The sequence below is a fragment of the Nyctibius grandis genome, chromosome 2 (genome assembly GCF_013368605.1).
Source record: "Nyctibius grandis isolate bNycGra1 chromosome 2, bNycGra1.pri, whole genome shotgun sequence".
Classification (NCBI taxonomy): Eukaryota; Metazoa; Chordata; class Aves; order Nyctibiiformes; family Nyctibiidae; genus Nyctibius; species Nyctibius grandis.
This window is the reverse complement of record NC_090659.1, coordinates 123,397,977-123,423,606: the sequence shown is the minus strand read 5'-3', so window position 1 is coordinate 123,423,606 and position 25,630 is coordinate 123,397,977. Positions and strand designations below refer to the sequence as shown.

At 44.4% G+C, this 25,630-nt stretch overlaps 2 protein-coding genes across 2 annotated transcripts in view; one reads left to right on the top strand and one right to left on the bottom strand.

The window, feature by feature from the left end:
• The first annotated feature begins 87 nt into the window (after positions 1 to 87).
• Positions 88 to 14,292, top strand: AAMDC (adipogenesis associated Mth938 domain containing). The gene is made up of 4 exons (XM_068418025.1): positions 88 to 171; positions 4,093 to 4,243; positions 8,829 to 8,924; positions 10,870 to 14,292. Exons 1-4 carry the CDS (start codon positions 95 to 97, stop codon positions 11,008 to 11,010), a joined length of 465 nt encoding a protein of 154 aa, XP_068274126.1. The 5' UTR covers positions 88 to 94; the 3' UTR covers positions 11,011 to 14,292.
• Positions 14,293 to 16,753: 2,461 nt separating this feature from the next.
• INTS4 (integrator complex subunit 4) overlaps positions 16,754 to 25,630 on the bottom strand; it is a 40,566-nt gene continuing 31,689 nt past the window's right edge. Inside the window, 5 exon segments of the mRNA XM_068418012.1 lie at positions 16,754 to 16,975; positions 20,544 to 20,664; positions 21,384 to 21,527; positions 21,832 to 21,991; positions 24,885 to 24,944. Coding sequence (XP_068274113.1) covers positions 16,782 to 16,975; positions 20,544 to 20,664; positions 21,384 to 21,527; positions 21,832 to 21,991; positions 24,885 to 24,944 — 679 coding nt within the window. The 3' untranslated portion in view covers positions 16,754 to 16,781.

Genomic DNA, 25,630 nt, shown 5'->3' with positions numbered 1-25,630 from the left:
GGGCGGGGCAATGCCTGACGGGGCGGGGGAACAGGCCGCGGGTCTGACCAATCGGAGCGGGCGGAGGGGCGGGGCCGGCAGGTAGCGGTGGCCAATGAGAGGGCAGCGGGCGTTCCCTCCCTCCCCCGTGGAGGTTACGGCCGGTGGGGCAGGGGTCGCGCGCGGGTGGCGGTGAGTGCGCGCGCGTAACGGTCGTCACGGGTCCCCTCGGCGTGAGGGGAGGGCGGGACGGGACGGGTTGGGTCGGTTCCGCTCCCGTTCCCCGCGGGCGGGGAGACGCTCCGCGGAGCGGGCCGCTTCCCTCCCGGCGGGGGAGAGGCGTGAGGCGGCGGGGCCTTGGGGCGCGTCATGCAAGGCCTTGTCTCGGGGGAGCGGGGGGGGGGTGTTCGCAGAGCTGTGCCGCCCGCCCCCTGCGTGCAGGCTCCCGCGGGTACCCCACACACCCCGATGGCTCTCTCGGTCCTTTCCTCCTTCCTTCCCCCCCCCCGGCTTGTTTTCCAAATGCTGTTCTTCCCCCTCACCTCTTACAAGCACCCCGCCCTCCGTGACCCCCCCCCCCCCCAATAACTCGCCTTCCTCAGCTCCCCAGCACAATTAAATCACCGAGTTCCCAAAAAATGTTTTCCTGGTTCTTAAACTTGACATCTGCCCCCTCCCTACCCAGTTCACAGAAGCACAGACTGGTTGGGGTTGGAAGGGACCTCTGGAGATCATCCAGCCCAACCCCCTGCCAAAGCAGGGTCACCCAGAGCACGTTGTACAGGGTCACGTCCAGGCGGGTTTTGAATATCTCCAGAGAAGGAGACTCCCCACCCTCCGTGGGCAGCCTGTGCCAGGGCTCTGTCACCCTCAAAGGAAAGAAGTTTTTCCTCATATTGAGATGGAACTTCCCATGTTTCAGTTTGTGTTCATTGCCTGTCCTTTCTACTTGCCTTTCTGCTGTTAGTTTTGAAATCCTGAATTGCTTTTCTAGCTGCTGTATCGCTTCTGAAATTGCATCGGCTGCAGGGAAGTTGCCCACCTTCACCTGCTGACCCTGCTCCAGGGCAGCGCTGGAGAACTACGTTGTCTTTTGGTACCTTACAGGAGTTGTTCTGCCTGAAACTTGACATACACCGATTTCCTCTTTCACCCTTATCCTCTTTAATCTCAGGTTGCTCCTTGGTTTTTATGAAACGTACTTTCCTTCTGAAGGCTTTCAATAAAATATCTCTGGTGCACTGCTCTAGCTCACCTTTTTTATTCTGTTTGTTGATGGTGGGTGCTCCTCTGAAACAACCTTTACCTTCACAGAAGGAAGGTGTGCTGGCAATTTTAAAATCCACCTGCTTGCCTGACTGCATTTCAATCTTGTTTCTTCCATTTCATTCTCAGCTATTTTTTTTCTTCTGCCACCCTTAGCCACTGCTTCATTTCTTTCTTTCAGTATAGTCTCCTTGCATAAACTTGTGTTTTGCCTCCTTTTAAGCTCTTCTGTTCCCTTTATTTCCTGTGGTTTTAAACTGTCGTAACTTTGCTTATAGATTCCTGAGCCATTTCTCCTCCTTGTCTCTTTGTGTTTGGACTACTGCGATTTACAGAAATTACAATTTTAGGTTATACTTATGAGTCATCTAGTTCATGGTCTCTTTTGATCTTAAGTGGTACTGTACATTTGTCATAGTGAATAATTAAAAAAACAACACGTTTGTTGGGGAAATATTTTCCTACTCCTTGCTGACTGCTGATTCTTGACCATGCCCTGCATCAAGAATGTCCAAAGTTCCTGTTAAAAAGTTCATTCTTGCTCCAATTTAAGATACTCTTATTAATTCAAATGACCTGACCTTACTGATATTGTCTGGCAGTATTATGGGAAATAGTTTTTGATGAAAAATTGTTATTTATGGCTTTTAAGTTTTATTTCTTGGTTTCTGCTGCTTCCATATTTTTCGTGCTGTTTGGAGAAGACACTACGGAACCCTTCGCTTGCGTTTGCTCTCTCGTTTGCAGTCTGTGCCTGTTTGATTGCATAGTCCCAGCCTTGTAATACTGTTTGGGTTGGGAAATCTGATATTCCTAATAGTTTTATCGTTCATTTACCTCTGTCTAACCTGCAGGTCTAATTCTGCCATTTCCTCTCAAAACTAGCACAGGCAAAAATTATTTTCATTATTCAGAGCCAGGTTCTGGGTGGTTTATTCAGCCTTTACTCTTTGATTGATGGGTGATTTCATTCTGTTGGGACTACTGCTGGTTATTTCTTCTGCTATAATCTCCCTTCAAGCAGATTTTTGGAAAAATAGTCTTGCAATCCTTCGTTCCACCCATTGCATTGCGGATGTGTAATGAGAGAATCTAGAATATATGAATCCAAGCAAGGTTCGCTCCCCCGTAGCTGCTTGCCTGGCTTCCTGTTTGGCAGGGCACATGTGCTGCTGACTTCAGAAAGGAGTGAGAAAGAAAAGAATCACCCCGTTATTCTGTGGAAGAAGCAGCTCTGGCAGTCGCAGTCCTGTGCCGAATCCAAAGTAACGCAGTTTTTACTTCATGTGACGTTTGAAGGGGGATACTGAGATCCTGGCAATCGGAGAAGAGCGTGTCCTGCCTGGCCATGCTGTGGTTTGCTGTAGCACGTGCAAGACAGGAAGGGAGCGGGACTGGAAGCCTGGTAATGTGAAGATTTCTCTCTTGTGAGGACTCTTTCTTTAATTCATGCCACCAGGGTTCCTATGATCAATTTTTCCTGGTGAATTTGAACAATTAAAAAGTAAAGGATGAGAAACTGCATATCTGGAAGGATCTGCCACTGAGGTTTTCTGGATCAGCCAGGAGCAGAGCTCTTTTTACTGCAGAAACAACCAGCTTTCTTCAACATGTGGGTTTCAGACCATCCTCTTCCTTCTGAACTGGAAGGGCAGCAAGTTGAGTCTAACCTTGAGACGCGTCAGTGGCCGCCACGCTAGTCAGGGTATCACTGTGTGATCCCTCTCTTGTTGTCCGCTGCCAGAATGACCCCAGGGATCAGATTGCAGTAACATGAAGGACTGTGAAGAGGGCGTAAGCTTTGCTGGTGCAGTGAGGCGATACTTTCTGAGGCAGAGTCCTTGCCCTGCTGATGCCCAGCTGTGATTGTGATAGCAGATCTAAAAATTACTGCGGTTAATGCTAAAAAGTGGTTGGTCTATAGCAGCGCTGATAAGGCCTCAGCTGGAGCGCTCTGTCTAGTTTTAGGCAATGGACATCAAAGCAAGATACATACCAATTGTTGGCTGCCAGGGGGGGGAAAAAGAAAATAAGCAGAGATTTAGAAAACATGACTGAAGGGAACTGAAGTTTATTTAATCTAAAATAAAGGAAAAAAGACTAAGAGTTAAGTCCTCAGGGAAACAAAAGATGGTGACAAAGACAAAGATTAAGCTGTTCTCCTTGTCCACCACATAAAGGATTAGAAATAATGTGTTTAGGTTGAAACAATGAAGATTGAGGTCAAACATGGGAAAAGATATTATTTGGGTGTTTAACTGTCCTGAGTTGTTACATAGGGAGACTTGGCCTCTGTAAGGAGTGACAGGGAAAGAAGGTTTGACCCCTTCAGGTTTCTGAAAGTCACGACTTCTGTAAAAATATGGCAATGCCATTGTTTTGTTCATGGCTTTTCTGTTGGGTTGGTTTGATTGGGATTTTTTTTAACCTCATTTACCGCTTTAAATTAATAAAGCAGCCAAAGAAACAGTGTATCATCTCTCAGATATTTTAGGAAATGATAATCATCTTCATCGTACGATTTAGGGAGAAGATTAAAACCCAGATGTGAGAGGATATTCTGGGACCTGATCCCTGTTGATAGTTTTAAAAGTTGAGCACCCAATACTTGTCCAGATGTAGCATGTAAAATGATTTGCCTAAAATCCTGCCCAAAATCCCCAAGAGAACTGGTAATTCAACCAATCTGCTGATCCTTCGTTCACTTCTGTTGTCACAAAATCACGTGGATAAAGTCTGTAATCGCGTTTCCTTCCCGGCTCCTTGGGGCAAGGACAGAATTTTCCAGTTTTATTAATGTGTTACATATGCCAGCTTCATGTTATATATTAAATGTCCTTCTTCCAGACTTTGCTTCAAATTTGTGATGTCTTCCCCTGAAATTGCTTCCCTTTCGTGGGGTCAGATGAAGGTGAAAGGCTGCTCTACAACATACAAGGACTGCAAAGTGTGGCCGGGAGGAAGCCGAACCTGGGACTGGAGAGAAACTGGCACTAATGTAAGTTTGCTGTTTACTGTCCATCTGACTCTTGAGAATGGTCCAGAGAACAGTTGTTAAAGTTCCAGCCAGCAATGTGACGAGCTGCCTTTTGCTTTTGTCTAACCATATAGACTGTTCCTGGTAAAAACTCAGTGTATGTTTCCGAAGGGACTGTGCAGAGAGGTCAGAGGACTGCAGACACACAACGGGTGACAGGCTGTAGCGGCTGTTGCCACCAGTCCTCACAGCTACCCTGACCAGACTACTCTCATACACCTTAAACCTCAAACAGTGTTCTGAGTTTGAGTAAGAGGGCAATTGTCATCAGATGCTGGTAACAACCTTTTTTCAGACTGTGTAAGGTTGTAGCGGAGTGGGAGTCGGCCTCTTCTCCCAGGCAACTAGTGATAGGACAAGAGGACACAGCCTCAAGCTTCGCCAGGGGAGGTTCAGGTTGGACATTAGGAAGAATTTCTTCTCAGAAAGGGTTATTAGACATTGGAAGGGGCTGCCCAGGGAGGTGGTGGAGTCACCATCTCTGGAGGTATTTAAAAAAAAGACTGGACATGGCACTTAGTGCCATGGTCTAGTTGACATGGTGGTGTCAGGGCAATGGTTGGACTCGATGGTCCCAGAGGTCTCTTCCAACCTGATTGATTCTGTGATTCTGTAAACAAAAGTTGTCTTGAGTGAGATGATAGGAAAAAAAATTATGGGAAGCTGAAAGAAATTAACAGTAACTGACCTTATGTGCTTCGAAGACAACAGTGCATGTGGTTTAGTTTATAGCCTTTTCCTTGGGGTCCCTTGTACTTATTTCAGAGGAAAAATATGCAGATACAGTGTCATATGCACTAGTTTCTCTGTGAAAAGCTCACAGTCTGGCTAGTCACACAATGACTTCTCTTGGTAGCCAGATACTGAGTGCTTGGTCTCACAATTTTTAAACTTTATCTGTAAATGCTATCAGAGTGGTATAAAAGTACATGGAAGAGCATTGACATTCTAGATTTAGAAGCAGCATAATGTCTGTTGCATTAGAAACTCGATGATAATTCTTCCCGTATTAGGGCTCGCACTAGGATAGCTGTATGGGCTAGGAAAAAAAAAATCCATACTTTCTAAGCAAAAGTTAAAGCACAAAGGAACTACATAGTGATCAGGTCTTAGACCCACCACCTGCAGCTGTGTCCGCGCCAAGGATACAGCTCTGTTGGATTCATTTTGACACAACCGAAGGGCAGAACCTTGGTTTTGGAACTTCATCTATAATCTTGTGGGGAGCAGAACATTTTTAAGCTGTCAGAGTTTATACAGAGTGTATAACGCCAAGAGAAAGGTAGTGCTGTCATGCAAAGATGTCTGTACCTTGCAGAGAGAAAGATAGCTGTGTATGTAGCTTTTAAAATGTATTTCATTTGTGGTCTGATTATCAAAAGTGAACTTTTCACTGGATGTTTGGAGAGGGGGGGTTGTTTGGTGAGAGTTGCTTTTTGTTTGTTTGACCATACTGTTTTCCTGGTTTATATACACATACAACTGGAAAAGCAGAACAGAGACGGTAGCTGAAAAATTCCCAACGAGTTCCCATCTCAATGACATTTTGATTTTTATTCTGACCACTTGAAAACTTTGGTTTCAAATTATAACCACCTACTAGCATTCAGGAGGCTGTGCTTTCCTTTTAACGTTTCTAACAAGGGATGTCTTCAGATGACAGGTAAAAGCTTCATAGAAGTTCATAAAAGTCCTTAGAGGAGTCCTCCAACTGAAACAAGAAAAAGAAGGCTGTGTTAAATTAAAATCAGAGGAGAAAAAGAAATAGTAGGGTTATTTGGAGAGGTAGGTTTTCTGGCATCCTTTTTTTATCACCAGGAAGTAAAAAATACCTATTTAGGTTTTGTCTTATGTAGGTCACCTGTAAAGCTCCTGCTTTAGGTCAGTTCTATCCCCCTTGCAGCTATGAGGAGTTAGATGGTTTGGTTTAAAAATAAATAGCAAGAGACAAATGTGAGAACCGAGCTAAGCTTTTCTAGAGCACATCTCTCTAGGACAACTGAAAAAAGTTAATCCAGTCAGCACTGGAATAGTAGGATTCACCAGATGCATCTCCTGCACGTCTCTTTACGGTGCACTACAGCGCGCCTGCCTTCTTTGGAAATGTTTTTCCTGGGGGTAGGTGGAGCTGAAGTTTGGGAAACAAACAGTGCTGGTTGTGTGGAAGTAAATTGCTTCCTTTCCTTCTCTGCTCTCTCAGCCTGCTGTCCAGTATGTAATGCTTTCATTGGGAAAACCATACAACTGGCTGTGCAAGGTTTTGTAACTAAGCACTAAGAGTTCTTCTGGCCTTAACCCCTGGGGATGTAAGGCAGCCTCCCTGGCTGGCTGCATTTCAGTGCCATCTGCTAAAGGGAGAAAAAGAGTAGGAATCGTGAAAGGCAGACCAAAGAACCAAACAGGCAAGAAATTCTGCTGCCCTTCCTCTTGCACTCCAGCTGTCAAATCAGCAACCATACACTTACTCCATCATGGTACATGTTTCCATTAATGACACTAGTTTACTACAAAACATGTGGAAGCCCCCCCAGACCAGTGTGTCTTGTGTAACCAAAGAAAATCCTTTTGTTCCTGGCTGTAATATCTCAGGAGTACTTATCATATGACAGCAAACCTTCCCCAGCAACCTAATTATCGTAATTGCAGTAAACCAAACCAGTTCTTTTTGTCTGAGTCTACTTTAAAAAAACACAAAGGAAAAGTGTTACCTGTTTTCTCATAAACATCTACTTGTGATGATTTCGTCTGAGGAAGCTCTCCATCTTGAAGTGACCTCTGCATTCTAGGTGTGGATATCAAAATGTAAATGGACTAAGGGGAACATAACTTAGGACTACCTGAAGGGAGGTTGTAGTGAAGTGGGAGTCGGCCTCTTCTCCCGGGCAACTAGCGATAGGACAAGAGGACACAGCCTCAAGCTTCTCCAGGGGAGGTTCAGGTTGGACATTAGGAAGAATTTCTTTTCAGAAAGGGTTATTAGACATTGGAAGGGGCTGCCCAAGGAGGTGGTGGAGTCACCATCTCTGGAGGTGTTTAAGAAAAGACTGGACATGGCACTTAGTGCCATGGTCTAGTTGCCATGGTGGTGTCAGGGCGATGGTTGGACTCAATGATCCCAGAGGTCTCTTCCAACCTGGTTGATTCTGTGATAACTTGGAGAACCACAAAGGTGAACCACCTCTGTTGCTGAAATTCTGGATTTCAGCCAGACTAAAGACGTTCTGGTGGGATAAGTTTAATCCACTCATTGGAAGTGGCACTTTGCCGTGGAAGGTTTCCCTCGCCTGCAACTTCAGGAGCTCATGTGTTCGTTTCAGCTTGAAAATTCTTGCCCTGTCCAGCAAGCTGAAGCATTGACGGGGCTGACAGGAGAACTCAGACACCTTGTGTGAGGCTGCAGCGTCAGCTGCTGAAGGCTTGGGCAGGGGAAAAAGGATAGCAGAGGACCCAAGGACATCAAAGAGCAAACTCACTAATTAATGGCACAACAGAAGCCAGTTTTTAAGCTGGTGCTTTGACCTTAATTTGTCGGAAGAATGTAGTACTTTCTGGAAGTATGGGGGATAAAAAGGTGTGGGCACCTCCAAAAAAATAACATTCTCCAGGAGTCCACCATGGTGTTGTGTACTTCAAGTGAGGAACTCAGAGTTAGAAGAACTTAAGAATCCTACCAAAGGAAAAAAAAAAGGGAGGAAATATTATTTATGGATTAAAAAAATACACACACCAAAGTGGGGCCAAATTCTAACCACAAGCTGTGCAGTGTCTTACTCTTGGCCATGTAGAGATACATAGAAATTGAGGGTGGGGGAGAATTAGTGTGACAGAATAATGTTTTATATTAACATTACAAGTGTATTTGTAGCTTCATATGTTTAAAGCATACTAGTAAGAAGTGGGTGTACTTTAAAAAATCAACATGCTCTTAGAGCTCTTCTTTTTTTTTCCTTTAAGAAGTTTGGTTTCAAATATTCCTTTCTCAAAATTAAGAATAGTGCAGAAATTGAAACGGTTAACTGAAATGAAGCTAACCAATATGTTTCAGACCTCTTTGGTAAATGGGGTTTGCAAAGTAAACAAGAAAAGAATTTAATCGTTTTAATTATTTGAGGAGCTCTTTGTAATTAAAGTGAGTAAACTTTAGCTTGCCACAATCTTTATTACAAGAAGATTTTGCTAATTTGAAAAGCAACAGTAATATGTTGCAATTTATTGATTTCACTTTAACTTTTAATATTTAGAAAATGCTAGTTGTTATATGCAAACGTTTTAGAAATGTGTAACGCATCTTTTTATTTTTAACTGTTTAATAAAGAATGATAATATTGCCATCAATTGATTAACTGCCATCCTTCATCTGCAGATAACATTGGTAATTAAAAAAGGCATTTTATCTACTGCACATATGCAGAAAAGAGGGTTGTGTTACATTTTAGTACTGCTGATTTACCCCACTACTCTGTGGGCAGTTTCAGAACACACAGACGAAGCTTTCCTGGTTGATGCTGTCAGTACACAGACTGTTATTTTCCTCCCTGACACATAGCATTCTCCAGGAGTGCAACCAGCTGACCTTGAAGAAGTTGTCAAGAAGGGTGTTAAAACTGTGGTGATTGGTCGTGGCATGAGTGAGGCTTTGCAGGTAGGTTTTTGATCTGTCATAAACGTGAACTAAACGGTTTGTTTTCCCTCTCCCTCTGATGAGGGGAAAAAAAAATATCTATGATGCTTTACCAAAAGGGGGGGAAAAAATTCAGGATGCTGAATTAGCATGGCTGAGCTCCTGCCAGGAGTCCCTCTCTTCCTGAAAGACACATCATTTGAGCTCCTCTGTATTAACGTCAGTGCCAAGCAGTAAACAGGTTTACGTTCTGCTACAGGAGCAATTTAAACAAGGAGAAATTTTTACAATGTCATTAGTCCCCCCTTCTTAGAACAGGTTATGAACTCGCTCTCTAGGCTGCTGTAAATACTTTGATAATTAGGCAGTTTTGTTACTAGTGTTGGCAGGGCGTCATTTCAGCAGATAAACTAGCTACAGAGAGCTCAGAAGTGCTGAGCTTCGCTTCATGAGAAGCAGTTCTTTAGCTTTTTGGTGAGGTAACACCTTATTTAGATTAATTACCTTTAGCTCCAGTTCTGTTTATTTTTGTAAGAAAGGGCTGCGTTTTGAACTGTGTTGAGGGGAGATGGGAGGTGTGTATATAAAAGTAGCTTTATTGAAGAGAAAAAACAATTAAATCAATCTTAGAAATATCTGAGCATGCTAATTATCAATTTGGCTACAATTTGGGCCCCTCGCTACAAGAAAGACATTGAGGTGCTGGAGAGAGTCCAGAGAAGGGCAACGAAGGTGGTGAAGGGTCTGGAGCAGAAGTGTGATGAGGAGCAGCTGAGGGACCTGGGGGTGTTTAGCCTGGAGAAAAGGAGGCTGAGGGGAGACCTTGCTCTCTACAACTGCTTGAAAGGAGGTTGTAGAGAGGTGGGAGCCAGTCTCTTCTTCCAGGTAACAAGCAATGGGACAAGAGGAAACGGCCTCAAGTTGTGCCAGGGGAGGTTTAGATTGGAGATCAGAAAATTGGCTTCACTGAAAGGGTTGTCAAGTATTGGAACAGGCTGCCCAGGGCAGTGGTGGAGTCCCCATCCCTGGAGGGATTTAAAAGGCGTGTACATGTAGTGCTGAGGGACATGGGTTAGTGGTGGGCTTGGCAGTGCTGGGTTAATGGTTGGACTTGATGATCTTAAAGGTCCTTTCCAACCAAAATGATTCTATGATTCTATCAGTTACTGAAGTGCATCTGCTAACAAATGGCATCAGTACCTGTTTTTCTTCAAGCCTTACAGTGTGAGGGGAAAGGAATCTAATTCTGACTGTTAAAGAAAATGGGCAGAGTCCGGGTCTCTAGGTTTGCTGACTATTGAGCAACTCAGAGTTGGACCACCACCGCAGTGAATGGTGATTAACAACAAAAGCTCTATGCCTTATATACTTTTCAGAACGCGTTGTGGAAGATACAAAAGTCTTTAGTACTTTTCCACAAATGTTTAGTTCCTGAATCTTCTCGTTTGTTAAAAATCCACCACAATCTCCTGTCTCAGCTGGTTCTTGTCATTCTGTTCCACTTCATCATTCTGGCTTTGAAGTCTTCAGGGTCGTCTTGGTCACTTATCTCCTTGTTCATCTTTTGTACACACAGATGTTTTTACCCTTGAATTTTAAGGAGGCTTCAAGATGTTCTATTAACCATATACCACAATGTAGGCCTAAGCTGAGTGGTTTTCTACCTCTGTAGTCTCACACTCTTTTGATAAATGCTTATTTTCCAGACAATTATCTTTTGTTATCTCTACATTTCTAAGAAACTACTGATTAACTTGGCTGGATTTTAAGCCAGCCCTGGAGGGGGCTATACAAGGGCTCAATGAGCGGCATTATGGTTGCAATGTGGTTCTCAGACTTTCTGAGCACCTGTGGTTATTGTTTCCTTATTAATTTTTGTCTAGGCCTAAATTCTTTGATCTAAACATAAAGCAAATAATTTATCTTCTTCTACACTGACTCTTCCCATTTCCTTTTCTCTTCTGAGGTTCCACCATCTACTGTGGACTATCTGAAGAAGAACGGGATTGACGTGTTGGTCTTGCAAACAGAGAAGGCCGTGGCAGAGTACAACGCCCTGGCTGCTCAGGGTGCCCGAGTCGGGGGAGTCTTCCATTCAACCTGCTGAAGCCTTACAGCTCCTTCCACCTTCCTTGAGCCCAGCCAAATCACACACCTCTCCGCTGAATCACATTACAGTCCACAGAGTGTGGGCTTATGTGCCAAGGAGTTTGTGTGCTGGCAATCTAAAATGCAAGGATGGTTTATTAGTTCAGGATTTAAACAAATTGAGCACTCACAAAAATGGGCTGGTAATGAAATAATTTAATTACAGAATCATTTCTGTATGTTCTTGAGATTGACATAACCTTCCTCTGAAGACTGGCTGTATTCTGGTTACTTAACTTTTCACCCATTGGCTAAATTAAGATAATAGGTTATGAATACTTTTATTAGGAAATGGCCCAAAATTACATTGTTGGCTGTTGGAATGTAGCTATAAAATATCTGATGAGTACAATCAAGTGGTAGATACAAAGTGGTGGTAAAGAAGCACTTTACCACCACTGTATAAATAAGTTAAAAATAAAATAAAAAGTGAACCCAGAACATACAACTTTTGCCTCCTGCTGGGAACTTCAGTCAGGGTATTGGCTATGCAGTCCTGTTTGTGATGATGCACATAATTTACCACTTCTAAATTTTACATTGAACCTGGAAAAAGGAAAAAAAAAAAGAGTCTACAGGAAATAAAGATAAAATCTGGGCCTTAAGGAGTTTTCCTGCTGTGAAGTGTGAGGATTGAGTTGTGCAATATGTATCTATTCCAAAGTCCCTACGTGCTTAACATCAACAGAAAGATTTGTCACAAAACTAGAGTTTGCAACATAAAATGTTGATCTTTAGGAGATCAGTCTAAATGGCTGCTAGCAAGGTGCTGCTGGCAAGTGAGGATGGATATGAGGATTCTCACTGGTCTTCGTTATCTGATGATTAAATGTTGTTCCTAGAAGCACATTATTACACTGAAAATGTAAAAAGTTCTCGTAGTTGCTGTTCTTGCTGGGCTTCTATTAATATTACCAGTTACAAGTTACTTATTGTAGATTTTTTTTTTCCCACCAGGCTCAATAATTCTTGATTTGGGCTTATTAAATCTGTGTCCATTAATGAAAGGACAAGGATGCCGTTATAAGAGCCCCGAGGCACTCAGAGCTATCCCAGTAGTAGCAAAAAGGCTTAGGTTGGTATGAGAACGCAACGACTTTCCCAAGACCCAAGAATAACCCTTCACAAAATACTATGTTGTTCTTCTGTTTATTTGCTCTAGTAATTGTTTTAAAACCTTTTATCTGATGAAATACAATGTGCCGTAACAGCAAAGGGAAAGTGAATACTTGAAAGTTTTATCTTGCAATCTCTTAATTACACCAATATTTTCTATTAGTGTGGCTAGATTTAAGGCAACATCTTATCTCAACCAGCCAGAACTGCCTTTCCAGCTGCCTCTGTGTTCTCTGACACAGCAGCCGCTCTCATGCTCGTCAGAACTGCTGTGACATCGTCCTGAGTAACTTACACGTGTGAAGTAGAAGGTGAACCACTGACCCAGAAGACTGTCATCATCCCAAGGGAATGCTGGTAGAACCAGTTCCTACCAAGGGGCAGAGTGTGAAGACTTTTTGCATTAAGTCGTCATCTCATGGCAGAGGTGGTTTGACTCTTGGTCACGATCATATATTTGCCTTAAGGCAGCCTTAAGTAGGAAGAGGCCTTGTAAGTCTTTTACTGAGAGGACTATTCCAGTTTTTAAGTGCTGCAGTGTGCGTGTTACACTGTTAGAAGCTGAGCAAACACCTTATCTTTCACCTCCAGGTTTTTTTCCCCCTTTATTTTTTTTCATATTAATGTGGCACATTAATGATGAAGCCACATTCAAAACTGCTCAACCCAGGTCCTGCCTTTGAGAAAAAAATACGGTGGGCTCCTCACATTGCTGCTGTGGATTTTGTCCTCCCAAAAAGCACGAGGAGCACAGCCCGTTTGGCATTGCCAGGTGACTTAGAGGTCTGCCCTACCCAGCTTTGTGCTGCAGCATCTTCATTGTTCCTTTTATTTGGCAACCGGGAGGATACAGAAGGTTCCATGTCTAAAACAGGGAGCTGTAGTGTGTGAAGGAACCCATTTCCCTTTTTAAAGGTTGGTTTTGCTACTGTCAGTACAGAATTTCCGTGTCAACAAGGAGATAATCTGCTGCAAGTCTCTTCCAGCCGTATCTTCTGTAACTGCTCTCATCACGGCTTCCCGAGTCAGCTCTGGCAGGTCCCACAAAAGCATCTGCTCCACTTGGGCTGCTCCACTCACTGAAAGCCCAATTTCCTTCTTGGTGCCTGAAATTGCTTTGCTACATGGTGGAAACAGCTGGGACTGTTTCATCAAAAAAAAAATTCAACCAGAGCTCAAAACAGTATCTTGATTGAATCGCTGCTTTCAGCTACAACCATAATAAATAATTTGTTAAAATTACAGGCTCGTCACCCGAATCCTGGGAATGCACTTTTCTAGGGCAGGGTTTCTTGCACACACACTTCTCTGCCTCCCACCAGGACAACGATCTCCCAGTGGGCAGCGAACTCCCACCCTGCCGCTCTCGTGAAAGCAGAGCCGGGGCCGGGCTGGCTGCCAGGAGGATCCCAGCCCAGCTGCTCCGCCGCTCAGCGGGTCGCTCCCCAGCCCTTATCTGTGTGAGGCAGCACGAGCGAGCTGGCAGCCAGGAGAAAAAGGCCATAACATGGCTCACAGACCGAATGCAACGCAACCAGCGTTGTTAAGGGACATCAGGCAGCGTTTGTGCAAAGCCTGGCATGTGTGAGCCTTCCAACTGTGTTTTGAGGTCCCGCTGATATTGCATTAGCAAATTGTAAAGTAAAAAAGACAGCCTGCTCCCCCCTTCCTAGTGCCTGCTACTAAGGATAAACTGGAAGGTGCACGTGAAATAAGATGAAAATAAGATTGTATTGTTGAGTTGGTCAAAAGATTTGAGAATTCGGACAAGCAAGACAGGAATCCAGAGGAAATCTCTGTGAGCTGGAACCCAAGATGATGTGGTGCTGAGGGACATGGGTTAGTGGTGGCCTTGGCAGTGCTGGGTTAACGGTTGGACTTGGTGATCTTAAAGGTCCTTTCCAACCCAAACGATTCTATGATGTCATGTGGTCCTGATTTAAACGCATGCCTGGTTCTTTTGTCTTCACAAGAACTTGCTTTGTACTTTTGCAGTAACTGTACCTGACCCACTTAGTTTTTCTGTACTTCTTAAAAATCAGATATGTGAAAGCCACACCAGGTTTGAGTTAATATCTCATAAGCTTTAACTTTGTTCCTAATACATTTATGCATTGTTTCAAGAGTTCTTGGCTTAATTGCATTAGTTACTTGCAAAGTTCTAAGAATTTGCCTAATGAAGTTCAATGGACTTCAGCAATCTGATTATGGATTTCCCATTAAAAGCATTCAGAGCGAGGCTTCCCCCACACACAGATGCCATCTGTAATGAAATCTGAAAAGTTAATAGTAAGTAGGACAATACATTTTCAAACCATTAAATTACACCCCTTCCATGGGAGTTCAGCCTTGTCCTCTCACTGCCAGATTCTTGACCCTTGTCCCTTATGCCTAACTAGGAGGGAAAACACCCAGGGCGGCGGTGAGGGGTGTTTCACAGAATCACAGACTGGTTGGGGTGGGAAGGGACCTCTGGAGATCATCCAGTCCAACCCCTTGCCAAAGCAGGGACACCCAGAGCATGTTGCACAGGGTTGCGTCCAGGTGGGTTTTGAATATCTCCAGAGAAGGAGACTCCCCCCAACCCTGGGCAGCCTGTGCCAGGGCTCTGGCACTCTCACAGTAAAGAAGTTTTTCCTCATATTCAGATGGAACTTCCCATGTTTCAGTTTGTGCCTGTTGCCCCTTGTCCTGTCACTGGGCACCACTGAGAAGAGTCTGGCCCCATCCTCTTGCCACACCCCCCTAAGGTATCTGTAAGCATTGATAAGATCCCCCCTCAGTCTGCTCTTCTCCAGGCTGAACAGACCAATCTCTCTCAGCCTCTCCTCGTAAGAGAGATGCTCCAGCCCTCTGATCATCTCTGTAGCCCTCTGCTGGACTCTTTCCAGTAGTTCCTGCTCTTTCTTGAACTGGAGGTCCCAGAACTGGACACAGTGCTCCAGTTCAGACTAGATGTAAGGAAGAAATTTTTGACACTGAGGGTGGTGAAACACTGGCAGAGGTTGCCCAGAGAAGTGGTAAATGCCCCATCCCTGGAAACAGAATCACAGAATCAACCAGGGTGGAAGAGCCCTCTGGGATCATCGAGTCCAACCATTGCCCTGACACCACCATGTCAACTAGACCATGGCACTAAGTGCCATGTCCAGGCTTTTCTTAAACACATCCAGAGATGGTGACTCCACCACCTCCCCAGGCAGCCCCTTCCAATGGCTAATGACCCTTGCTGAGAAGAAATGCTTCCTAATGTCCAACCTGAACCTCCCCTGGTGAAGCTTGGGGCTGTGCCCTCTTCTCCTATCGCTAGTTGCCTGGGAGAAGAGGCTGATTCCCACTTCACTACAACCTCCCTTCAGGTAGTTGCAGACTGCAATACAAAACAGATCAGTGTGAGCTTTCCAATTTTATTGTAGGAAAGCACAGAAGGGGTTTTGCATAATTATTTACACTGATCTTTTTACACATTTTTTTTTACAATTGGTTTACGAACACAGGTAGCATTTGGCTGCTGCACTATAAAGTTTCACACATTAAGCGCTCCTAGAAAATCACTGACAACCTGCCTGACTGCTGCTTAACTGAGAGCACGTTTGGCTACTTCAGCTGATCAGAAAGACTTTGACTGCCAAAACTGCTGCTGAATTGAAGAACCAAACCATCTCATCTCAATAAGATTGGTTCAGGCCAAGGTCACCACGCAGACTTAGTGGGATGGGGTTAGTAGTTTTCCAACCCATATTATTTAATCACATTCTTCCTAAAGCCATACAGATGTGCAACAGGAAAGTTGGATTTACAATTCAGAGATTAATATGTTTGACTCCATTTTATGTGAGCAAACAAAAGAAGTAACACACTGTTTTGTTGCTGTAACTCAATTAAACTCCACATCCTGCTAACCGAAGTTCTGATCCTTGCACCAACAAGGTCCAGGTTCCTCCTCGCCTGCACCACGTGAACAACCTGTGCCCTCCCCAAAGCTGTGCTAGCTTCAGGACAGCTCTAGAGGGTGTAAAACACTCAGGATTTAGCCTACTGCAATTGGCAATTTCACTTTGAGGTGCAGTTCCTACACAAGAACAGCAGCACTTTAGAATACTTTTATATTTTTAACTAAGAATTTATGCACCAATGCAAGTTTTAGATATTAAAAAAAAACCCCAAACACACAAACCCCCTGAACTCCTTAGCTTCATTTCAGGGTACCATAAAAATAACACTTATCAATGTGCCTAAGCATTTACATAGTAAATACCTTAGTAAATACTTAGCAGAAAACCTAGAGGCCTTGAAGAGAAACTTTGGGTAAGTAAAAACTGACTGAACTCACTGCTGGAATGCTGATTGAGAACGGTCTTGATGTTGTTGATTCAATATAGAAACACCTGCATTTTCTTGAAACTACTCTTCCCCAGCCGAGTAACTCCTGTGTTGCTCTATCTGCTGCTTAACAGAGGAGACCAACTGTTCCTCAGCAGTTGTATTTCTATGGTTGACTTTTTTGACTCAAGTATAAAACTGCTTTGGTTTGGTTCGCTATCTTGGAACACTGCATATTGTTTTCAAGTAACCCAACAAGCCCATAAATACATTTATTTTATTGATACGCCTTCACCGCCTGGCAGGTTTGGGCATTATATAAACTTTGACAGGTTTGCTGAAGGGGATGGTTCCCTCTATGCCGTTTTCAGATTGTGGCAGAGCCTCCAAGCTCTCACTCCAGGTAGATTTAGGAATTTTAGCAGATGCCTTGCTCCTGTTGGAATTGTAAGCCAGCAGCAACCGCACTTCGATCTGACACGGCTCTGCAGAGGGAAAAACAGAAACAAACTGGGTAAAGTACAGAGACGTTCTGGGCCAACCAGAATCCATCTGGTGTTTGAAAACACAACTTTGGTGTTACATTCAGCACAGCAGAACTAAGCAGCATTTTAAATTCCCATCCCCTTTGTCACAGCTTAAAAAGAGACTCTCACAACTAATTTAAAAAAAGCAACTTTCAAAAGTAACTGTTAAAAGTTATTCCAACAGAATAATAATTGAGGGAGGGGATTCTGCCCCTCTACTCTGCTCTTGTGAGACCCCACCTGCAGTGCTGTGTCCAGCTCTGGGGCCCCCAACACAAGAAGGACATGGAGTTGTCGGAGCAAGTCCAGAGGAGGTCACAAAGATGATCAGAGGGCTGGAACACTTCTGCTATGGAGACAAGCTGAGAGAGTTGGGGCTGTTCAGCCTGGAGAAGAGAAGGCTCCAGGGAGACCTTCTAGCACCTTCCAGTACCTGAAGGGGCTACAGGAAAGCTGGAGAGGGACTTTTTACAAGGGCGTGGAGTGATAGGACAAGGGGGAACGGTTTTAAACTGAAAGAGGGGAGATTTAGATATTAGGAAGAAATTCTTTCCTGTGAGGGTGGTGAGACACTGGCCCAGGTTGCCCAGAGAAGCTGTGGCTGCCCCCTCCCTGGCAGTGTTCAAGGCCAGGTTGAATGGGGCTTGGAGTAACCTGGTCTAGTGGAAGGTGTCCCTGCCCATGGCAGGGGGTTGGAACTAGACAGTCTTTAATGTCCCTTCCAACCCAAACCATTCTGTGATTCTATGACAATAACATCATAAAAGACCATAGAACTAGCAGGTCTTGCTACTTATATTCTGGACTAAGTAAATCCAGATGATGTCTGTAAGACTCACAGCACAGGAGATTACTTGAAGATTCTCTTCTCTTGGAGGTTTTTATACTGCCAGACAGCCTTTTCCCCTCTTTCACCATCTCAGCAACTAGACCAATATTCCTAATGCAGTCCCTAAGGTGATGTCACTTTGTTCTTCTCCCAATGCTCAGAACAAAAATGGGCTTTCAGTCTACATAGCATGACTCCGAGCAGCAAGCTGGACTATACCTCCATCAAAATTTTCCTTTCTAGACTGAATTCCTTTAGGTTTTCCTTATGGACTTGTTTTGGCTGGGATAGATTTAATTTTCCTTCATAGTAGCTCACATGGTGCTACACTTTGGATTTGTGACCAGAACAGTGTGGATACCACAGGGATGTTTCAGCTGTTGCTGAACCATCCAATACCCACGAGTTTTCTCACTTTTACCCTTCTGATTCTCTTTCCCATCCCACTGCGGGGGGACTGAGGGAGCACTAGCTGTTGTGTGGGGCTTAACTGTATTCTGGGTTAACCCACAACAGGACATTACCGAAACCTAAATGAAACCTCCTGAAACCCACATAATGACACCAAGTTAGGCGGGAGGGTTGATCTGCTGGCGGGCAGGAAGGCTCTGCAGAGGGATCTGGACAGGCTGGATCGATGGGCCGAGGCCACTGTATGAGGGTCAACAAAGACAAGTGTCGGGTCCTGGACTTGGGGCACAAAAACCCCACACACCGCTACAGGCTGGGGGAAGAGTGGCTGGAAAGTGCCTGGTGGAAAAGGACCTGAGGGTGTTGGCTGATGGCCAGATGAATATGAGCCAGCAGTGTGCCCAGGTGGCCACGAAGGTCACCAGCATCCTGGCTCCTATCAGCACTAGTGTGGCCAGCAGGACTAGAGCAGGGATCGTCCCCCTGTACCCAGCACTGGTGAGGCCGCACCTTGAATCCTGTGTTCAGTTCTGGGCCCCTCACTACAAGAAAGACCTTGAGGTGCTGGAGAGAGCCCAGAGAAGGGCAACGAAGCTGGTGAAGGGTCTGGAGCACAAGTGTGATGGGGAGCAGCTGAGGGACCTGGGGGTGTTTAGTCTGGAGAAAAGGAGGCTGAGGGGAGACCTTCTCACTCTCTACAACTGCCTGAAAGGAGGGTGTAGCGAGGTGGGTGTTGGTCTCTTCTCCTGGGTAAGAAGTGATAGGACGAGAGGAAACGGCCTCAAGTTGTGCCAGGGGAGGTTTGGACTGGACATCAGGGAAAATGTCTTCACCAAAAGGGTTGTCAAGCACTGGAACAGGCTGCCCAGGGCAGTGGTGGAGTCCCCATCCCTGGAGGGATTTCAAAGCCGTGTAGATGTGGTGCTGAGGGACATGGGTTAGTGATGGCCTTGGCAGTGCTGGGTTAACGGTTGGGCTTGATGATCTTAAAGGTCCTTTCCAACCCAAACAATTCTCATTCTCTGATTCTATACACCTGGCAGCTAATCCCTGCTTTGTAGTTGGGCATTCTCCTTCCTAAGCACACACTTTTTACAGACCTTTCATTGTCTTGAATTAAGGCAATTTCTCCATTCTGAATTCTCACCCTGTTCCCTGAGCCCCTCCCAGCGTGGTGTCCTCTCCACGTTTTATGTGTCCACGTGCCAGTGTCAAAGTTAATAGTTAAAATAACGGCTTGGGGAGACACCAGAACAGAATCCCTTAGAGCCATACTTAAAATGCCCTTCCAGTGAACGCTGCAGAAGCAGGAATAAGGACTTCATTCATCTCCCTCTGGTACAGGATCAACCTTTAAATTCAGATACTTCCAGCCATAGAAACAATACTATTTTTTCTTCTCCAAAACAAAACAAAGACAGCAGGATGAACAAGTACACCACGGAAGGGCTATATAAGAGCAGTATGTGAAAGAACATGGCGTTAAACAAAACTCTGTTGGTTAAAAAAAGAAGATCACCGAATCCTATTAATAACTGCTCAGAAAAAAGCCCACATTTGAGTAAATGTGAAGGGATTAAAGGAAAACAGGACAAAGGGAGCTGCGAACAAATACTCTCTGCTTTTGTTGTTAGAAGTCCACAAGCCAGTTCCTGAAGCACTTTCACCAGAAGTGTGAATGCCAACCGAGACTGAACGTGAATGTTGGGAGTCCTGTATTTCATCAGAGCTAAAGGCTGGTTTTTTTAGGGCATTGAAAGGGTGGAAGTTTAATCAGCAGTGAAATTGTCCTGTTGAGTACACACAGTCCCAAAGGTTCTCTGCCATGCTCAAATACCTGTCAGGTCTAAAACAATGAATTACACTGAGGCAGTTTACCATGACTCCTTGCCTTTACACAAGGATGCGAGCCTGGCTCCTGCAACTGACCTTGCTCTGCACAGACACGGGTGACCTCACCTTGACTACGTGCTCCCAGCACGAGAAGACTGCATATGCAGCCCCCAGTGCTTAGCAGGCACCTTCCCCCCCGTGACAGCAGCCCCTCTAGTCACCTCCAGAGCAGTTGTGCTCTGTCAACCAGGGCGATGGAACTGCTCAAAGGCTCTCACAGAAATCTGAGCAACACTGAGGGTAGCATCAACAACAGCTGTAGACTCCAGGATCCTCAAAGCCCCCAAGACTGTGGGCATGGATGGCTTGTGTGCAGGAGATGGGGATCATGCAAGACACTCTCCTATCTTAGAAATGTGCTGCAATTACATGAGTTTGTATCATTAATGTTACCTGTCCAGGCTGTGTGTGAGAGGTAAACCTGAGTTATCAGCCTGTGCCTTCCAGGACCAGGGTTTCGGAAGTCAGCTGGTTTCGGATGGATTAGCTGTGCTTGTCCATCTGGATACAATACCTATAGGAGGAAAAAAATAAAAAGGAAACAACTGAATGACAACTGGATTGGGGATTTGCACAAGGTGCGTTATTTTGGTGTTTTCTGTGTGAGTTTGGAAGCCAGTAAGGTGTGCTTGGAGCCAGGAGTCCAGTTGCCCTAGGTTTAGTGGCCACACGCTGGCCATTCAGACCCACAGCACAGGTGGAAAAAAAAATACATTGACATCAGCTTCTTAAATGCAGAGGTTTTTGTTTCTTTGTTATGCAGTGAATTTGCATATTTCACTTGGCATCAGACCACACCCACCTCCTCAGCTGCATTTGAAACTAGTGATTCAGCAGCAGGAAGAAAATTAAGTTGTAAATACAGAGAGCTGAGAGCCTGCGTGTTTCTGTACCGTTCAGAACAGCTTCTTCTGCTCCTCCTTCTCCCACGACACAAGCTGGAAGTTCACCAGCATTTATTTGTGCTCATGTCCATAACGTGCCCAGTGCACACAGAAGCACTGTGTGGAGCACAGAATGGCATCAACGTGCTCAAAGCAAACTCTGAGGAACTGCACGCAAGTCAACCCGGCACACTGTGTACAAGCCAGCTTCTCAATGTGTGGTCAAAACACAGAAATCCAACATTGTTACTAATAAAGCGCACAATTATTTGCAATTTAGAAGTACTGACATCCTTAAACTCCCCCTACGACGCAATCTTGTCTGCATTTATGTCAAGCGGCTGCTTACCTGAACTTTAACGGTTCCTTGGGGATCCTGCACGTGTTCCAGAGTTGCATCAACATCCAGCGCCACCACCAACCCCGATGTAAACCTCAGAGGATTATCAGATTCACCCGTAGGCTCAATGATATTTGCAGTAGCTCTATGGAGCTATTAGGGGCAAAAATAAGGAGTTGGGGGAAGGAGGAAAGAAAAAAAATACATTCGTTACTGGTTTTAATAGAGAAGTTGTGCATGAACTTTGGATTCTTTTAGATACTGCCAGGAATTATGAAGTCTTCTGTATTTTTATCAGTAGGGGATGCGAGGTGAGAAGAAGAAAGCCTTTGAAGAAATAACACTCATGACTGACCAAGCACCTGAATTCTAAAAGCTTCATGGTATATTAGGAACTAGTCAGATGCTGAGACGCTCTGCAAGGATATTGCATTTTAATTCTCTGCGTTAAACTGACCTGCTCTGGAAGAGGAAGGTGGAGGAAGGTACTTTGTCGCAGTGTTGTCTGAAGAATTTTGACTACTTCCGAAGGCTTGGATGTCACAAGTCTGGGCATTAAGTCCAGCAACTTATCTACAAAACTGCCTTGCATATGTGGGAGCTCAGAGATGAAACATCTGTGTTAAGAAGAAATTAAAAATCGAATAGGTTTTTCAACATTTTCAATGATATTGTTATTTTCAGCCAAGCTACTTAATCCTTATATTTAGTTATAATGACAGAATTAGATATGTAAATTCCTCTTCTGATGCATGTCTCATACATAATATAAAGATTATTTCGACTAGTTATGCTGGGACCATACCTTGTGCTCAAACTGACATCAAGGGCTATTCAGGTCTCACTTCTTATGTCCTTCACCAACACAGAGCCTAGCGGGCAAAGGAATCTAGATTCACAAAAAAGGAGCTGGGAATGTTGAGGTGCCATCAACAGCACATGGATGAGAAGCAGATATTGGAGGGATTTGTCTGCTCAGACTGCTCGTGCAGCTGTAAGGCTATTTAGATAGTAAGAGAGCTAATTAAATGAGACCACGGGCAATTCCAGTACTCTACATTCAATCTCGATGTCTCAACAAAGAAACACAGCTGGATGAAAGGGTCATTCCTTGTATAGTTACCTTGTAAACCTTTGAAACTGGGACTTCTCAGGGAAGACGTGCATATGGCTAATTCTTTATGCTGTGCACTTTCATCTGCCTAACTGAATGGCTGACTCATTACAGGTTCTAATATACCCACATACCCAATATGTGATTGTCTGACCTTCTGCTGCAGCAAAGTTTCCAGAATGGTTTTTCTCTACCAATATTTACTAATTATTACATCTGAGGAGTGAAATTTTAATAGGAAACTACAACCAGTAGGTAAAAAAAAAAAAAAAAAAAAGAGCTAGTTATAGAGCTTATGAACAGAGAATAGAATCTATTCTACAGTTTGGGACAACAGCCTCTCACAAGAAGAGCATTTGGTATTTCTTCTTCTTTATATCTATAGATATTTTCCTACAGGAAAGCTGGAGAGGGACTTTTTACAAGGGCATGTAGTGATAGGACGAGGGGGAATGGTTTTAAACTGAAGAGGGGAGATTTAGATGAGATCTTAGGAAGAAATTCTTGACTGTGAGGGTGGTGAGACACTGGCCCAGGTTGTCCAGAGAAGCTGTGGCTGCCCCCTCCCTGGCAGTGTTCAAGGCCAGGTTGGATGGGGCTTGGAGCAACCTGGTCTAGTGGAAGGTGTCCCTGCCCGTGGCAGGGGGGTTGGAACTAGATGATCTTTAAGGTCCCTTCCAACCCAAACCAGTCTGTGATTCTATGATTCTATACGAAGTAAAACTGGGCTACTACCCTACATCCCTGCATGCAGAATATGCTTCGTTCGACTGAGTCAGTGGTAGCTTATCTGTTGTTATCAGCAACATTCCTGTGGTGCTTAGCAGGACAGTTTTCTAAGCCTAGTAAATATTCGTGCAATTTGCTGAAAAATATGCACCGTTTCTGTAGGTGAACAGCCTCTTGAACAACAGGCTCTCCTCTCCGCTTGTCAAGTCTGGTGTTGCACTGTATCTTCACCTCATTTGAGTCTACAAAGCCTGGACAGGAATACCAGACATGCCCAAAACAGCTTCAAGTCCTAAAGCCCTAGAAGTGAGAAGTTTTTCCAGGATCCTGGTGGTGCTCTACAGGAGTGAGTGTTGGTCTCTTCTCCCAAGTAACAAGCGATAGGACGAGAGGAAATGGCCTCAAGTTGTGCCAGGGGAGGGTTAGATTGGACATCAGGAAAAATGTCTTCACCAAAAGGGTTGCCAAGCACTGGAACAGGCTGCCCAGGGCGGTGGTGGAGTCACCATCCCTGGAGGGATTTAAGAGCCGTGTAGATGTGGTGCTGAGGGACATGGGTTAGTGGTGGCCTTGGCAGTGCTGGGTTAATGGTTGGGCTTGATGATCTTAAAGGACCTTTCCAACCAGAACGATTCTATGGTTCTATAAATCCAAGCCTCTCCCACCAGCTCGGCAAGGGTGGAGAAAAATCACCCTCTCCTCTGTACACGCTAAGAGGGCTACACAGGAATACACATCCTTGTGTTCCTATGACTGCCCCTGCACGGACAGCGAATTTCAACTACTCTGTCACAGGATGCAGCTAAAATCTGGCACGCTGAGGCTGCACAACCTGGACACGGGGATTTTATATGTCCGAGCATTTATAGGTGACCTTACAGCTAACTGACAAGATCTGCCATCATCCAGATTTCCTTTTGTGGAATTTATCACTGCCTGGAGGAGTTACATGCCGGAGAAACAGTGATGAGTTTTCCTGATCCTGCGACTCCGTGCAAGGGAAAGATACGAGGCAAATGAACAGTTCTGTTCACTAGCTACCAAATGAGCTGAGCATTAGGGAATGGGTAGATTTAGTTCCCTTTTCTCATCACTTAACCAGCCACAACTGCCAAGCATATGGACCACAAATAAACAGGAATTACATCAGAACTAGAGATGGAATTCTGCTCAGCAAACTCTGGATACCTTTGTCTCTGGGCTAGCCATCCAATTCCCTTCTAAGCTGATGGAAAAACAACTGGGTGTCCTTAATCTGACCTATTTTAGACATCTAGATTAGGGTAAGATGAAAGCATCACCTCTCCAGTGAGAGGAGAGCTAGGCAAGTGCTTCAGAAGCAGAGGTCTACAAAGCAAATGTTAACATCTGGGCAAGATGACTCCCACCCTGAGCGTGTAGACGGTTCACTCACTCTCTCATTTACAATTTAGAAATATGTGATAAGGGAAATTCCCTTTTTTGTCATACTCCCAGGAAAGCTCTTCCATTGATCCCACATTTAGAAGGGAGTTTACTACATGCTTTATCTCATGATAGCAGTCCCCGATGTAGGACAGCAACAGGGGAAGGGAGATGCAAAGAGATGAAGATCAAACGGAATATTCCCCAAACAACAACAGTGGGGAGAATTTCTAACAAAGTGAAGAAGCAACATTGATTCTCACCTCTGAAAGGAATCCACTTCTTGTAGGAATTTTTCACACATCCCAAAAAGAGGTTCCACTCTGTAACGAAGACGACATTCCTTGTTTTAATTTTAAATAAGGAAAACTGGCTCTGTGGCTATAAGCATTTAGATGTTTTGGAATCCAGTTCAAGCTCCTAAAAACTACAAGATCTTATATTTTTGAGGCAGAAAGGTGTTCCTCACAAGAGTAAAAATAAAAATTAATTGCCACCTCCCTCCTCACATCCATATCCCCCTCCCACAAAAAAATCATTTGCATGAGCCACTAATGAAGTTCCCAAAGCCACTGTTTGAAAATATTAACTTTCCACCTATAAAGCAAGACATTAAAAGGCAAATATATTATGGACTTCTATGGCAACAGGGTAAATTGATGGCAACAAACGCGAAACAAAAGTAAACAAATTAGGATAATAACCACTTTGCTCTGATTCTGCCAAATGGAGTTCTAATTCTACAACCATCCAAACCCACGGGTAAATTCATTGACCTCAGTAGCCAAAACGAACCACACAAGAGCCTCTCGTGTTACCGAAGCCACACGCACACACGAGCATTTTCTGTCCGAGTCACACAACCATTAGTTGCAGATCACTCAAAAAGACAATTCTTTTCTGATGCTGAAAACTTGGCAACTAATACTTAATGAAGCAAACATGATTAGCACGTTATTTGATATATGACTCTTCCTCATTTAAATAGGTCTCAAATATCAACTCTACA

Excerpts from the sequence above, each read along its gene's own strand:
- AAMDC (XM_068418025.1), top strand. The coding sequence starts at position 95 with ATGAGAGGGCAGCGGGCGTTCCCTCCCTCCCCCGTGGAGGTTACGGCC. Across the intron at positions 172-4,092 it reads GGGGTCGCGCGCGGGTGGCG|ACTTTGCTTCAAATTTGTGA; the intron begins GTGAGTGCGCGC and ends TCCTTCTTCCAG. Across the intron at positions 8,925-10,869 it reads GCATGAGTGAGGCTTTGCAG|GTTCCACCATCTACTGTGGA; the intron begins GTAGGTTTTTGA and ends TTCTCTTCTGAG.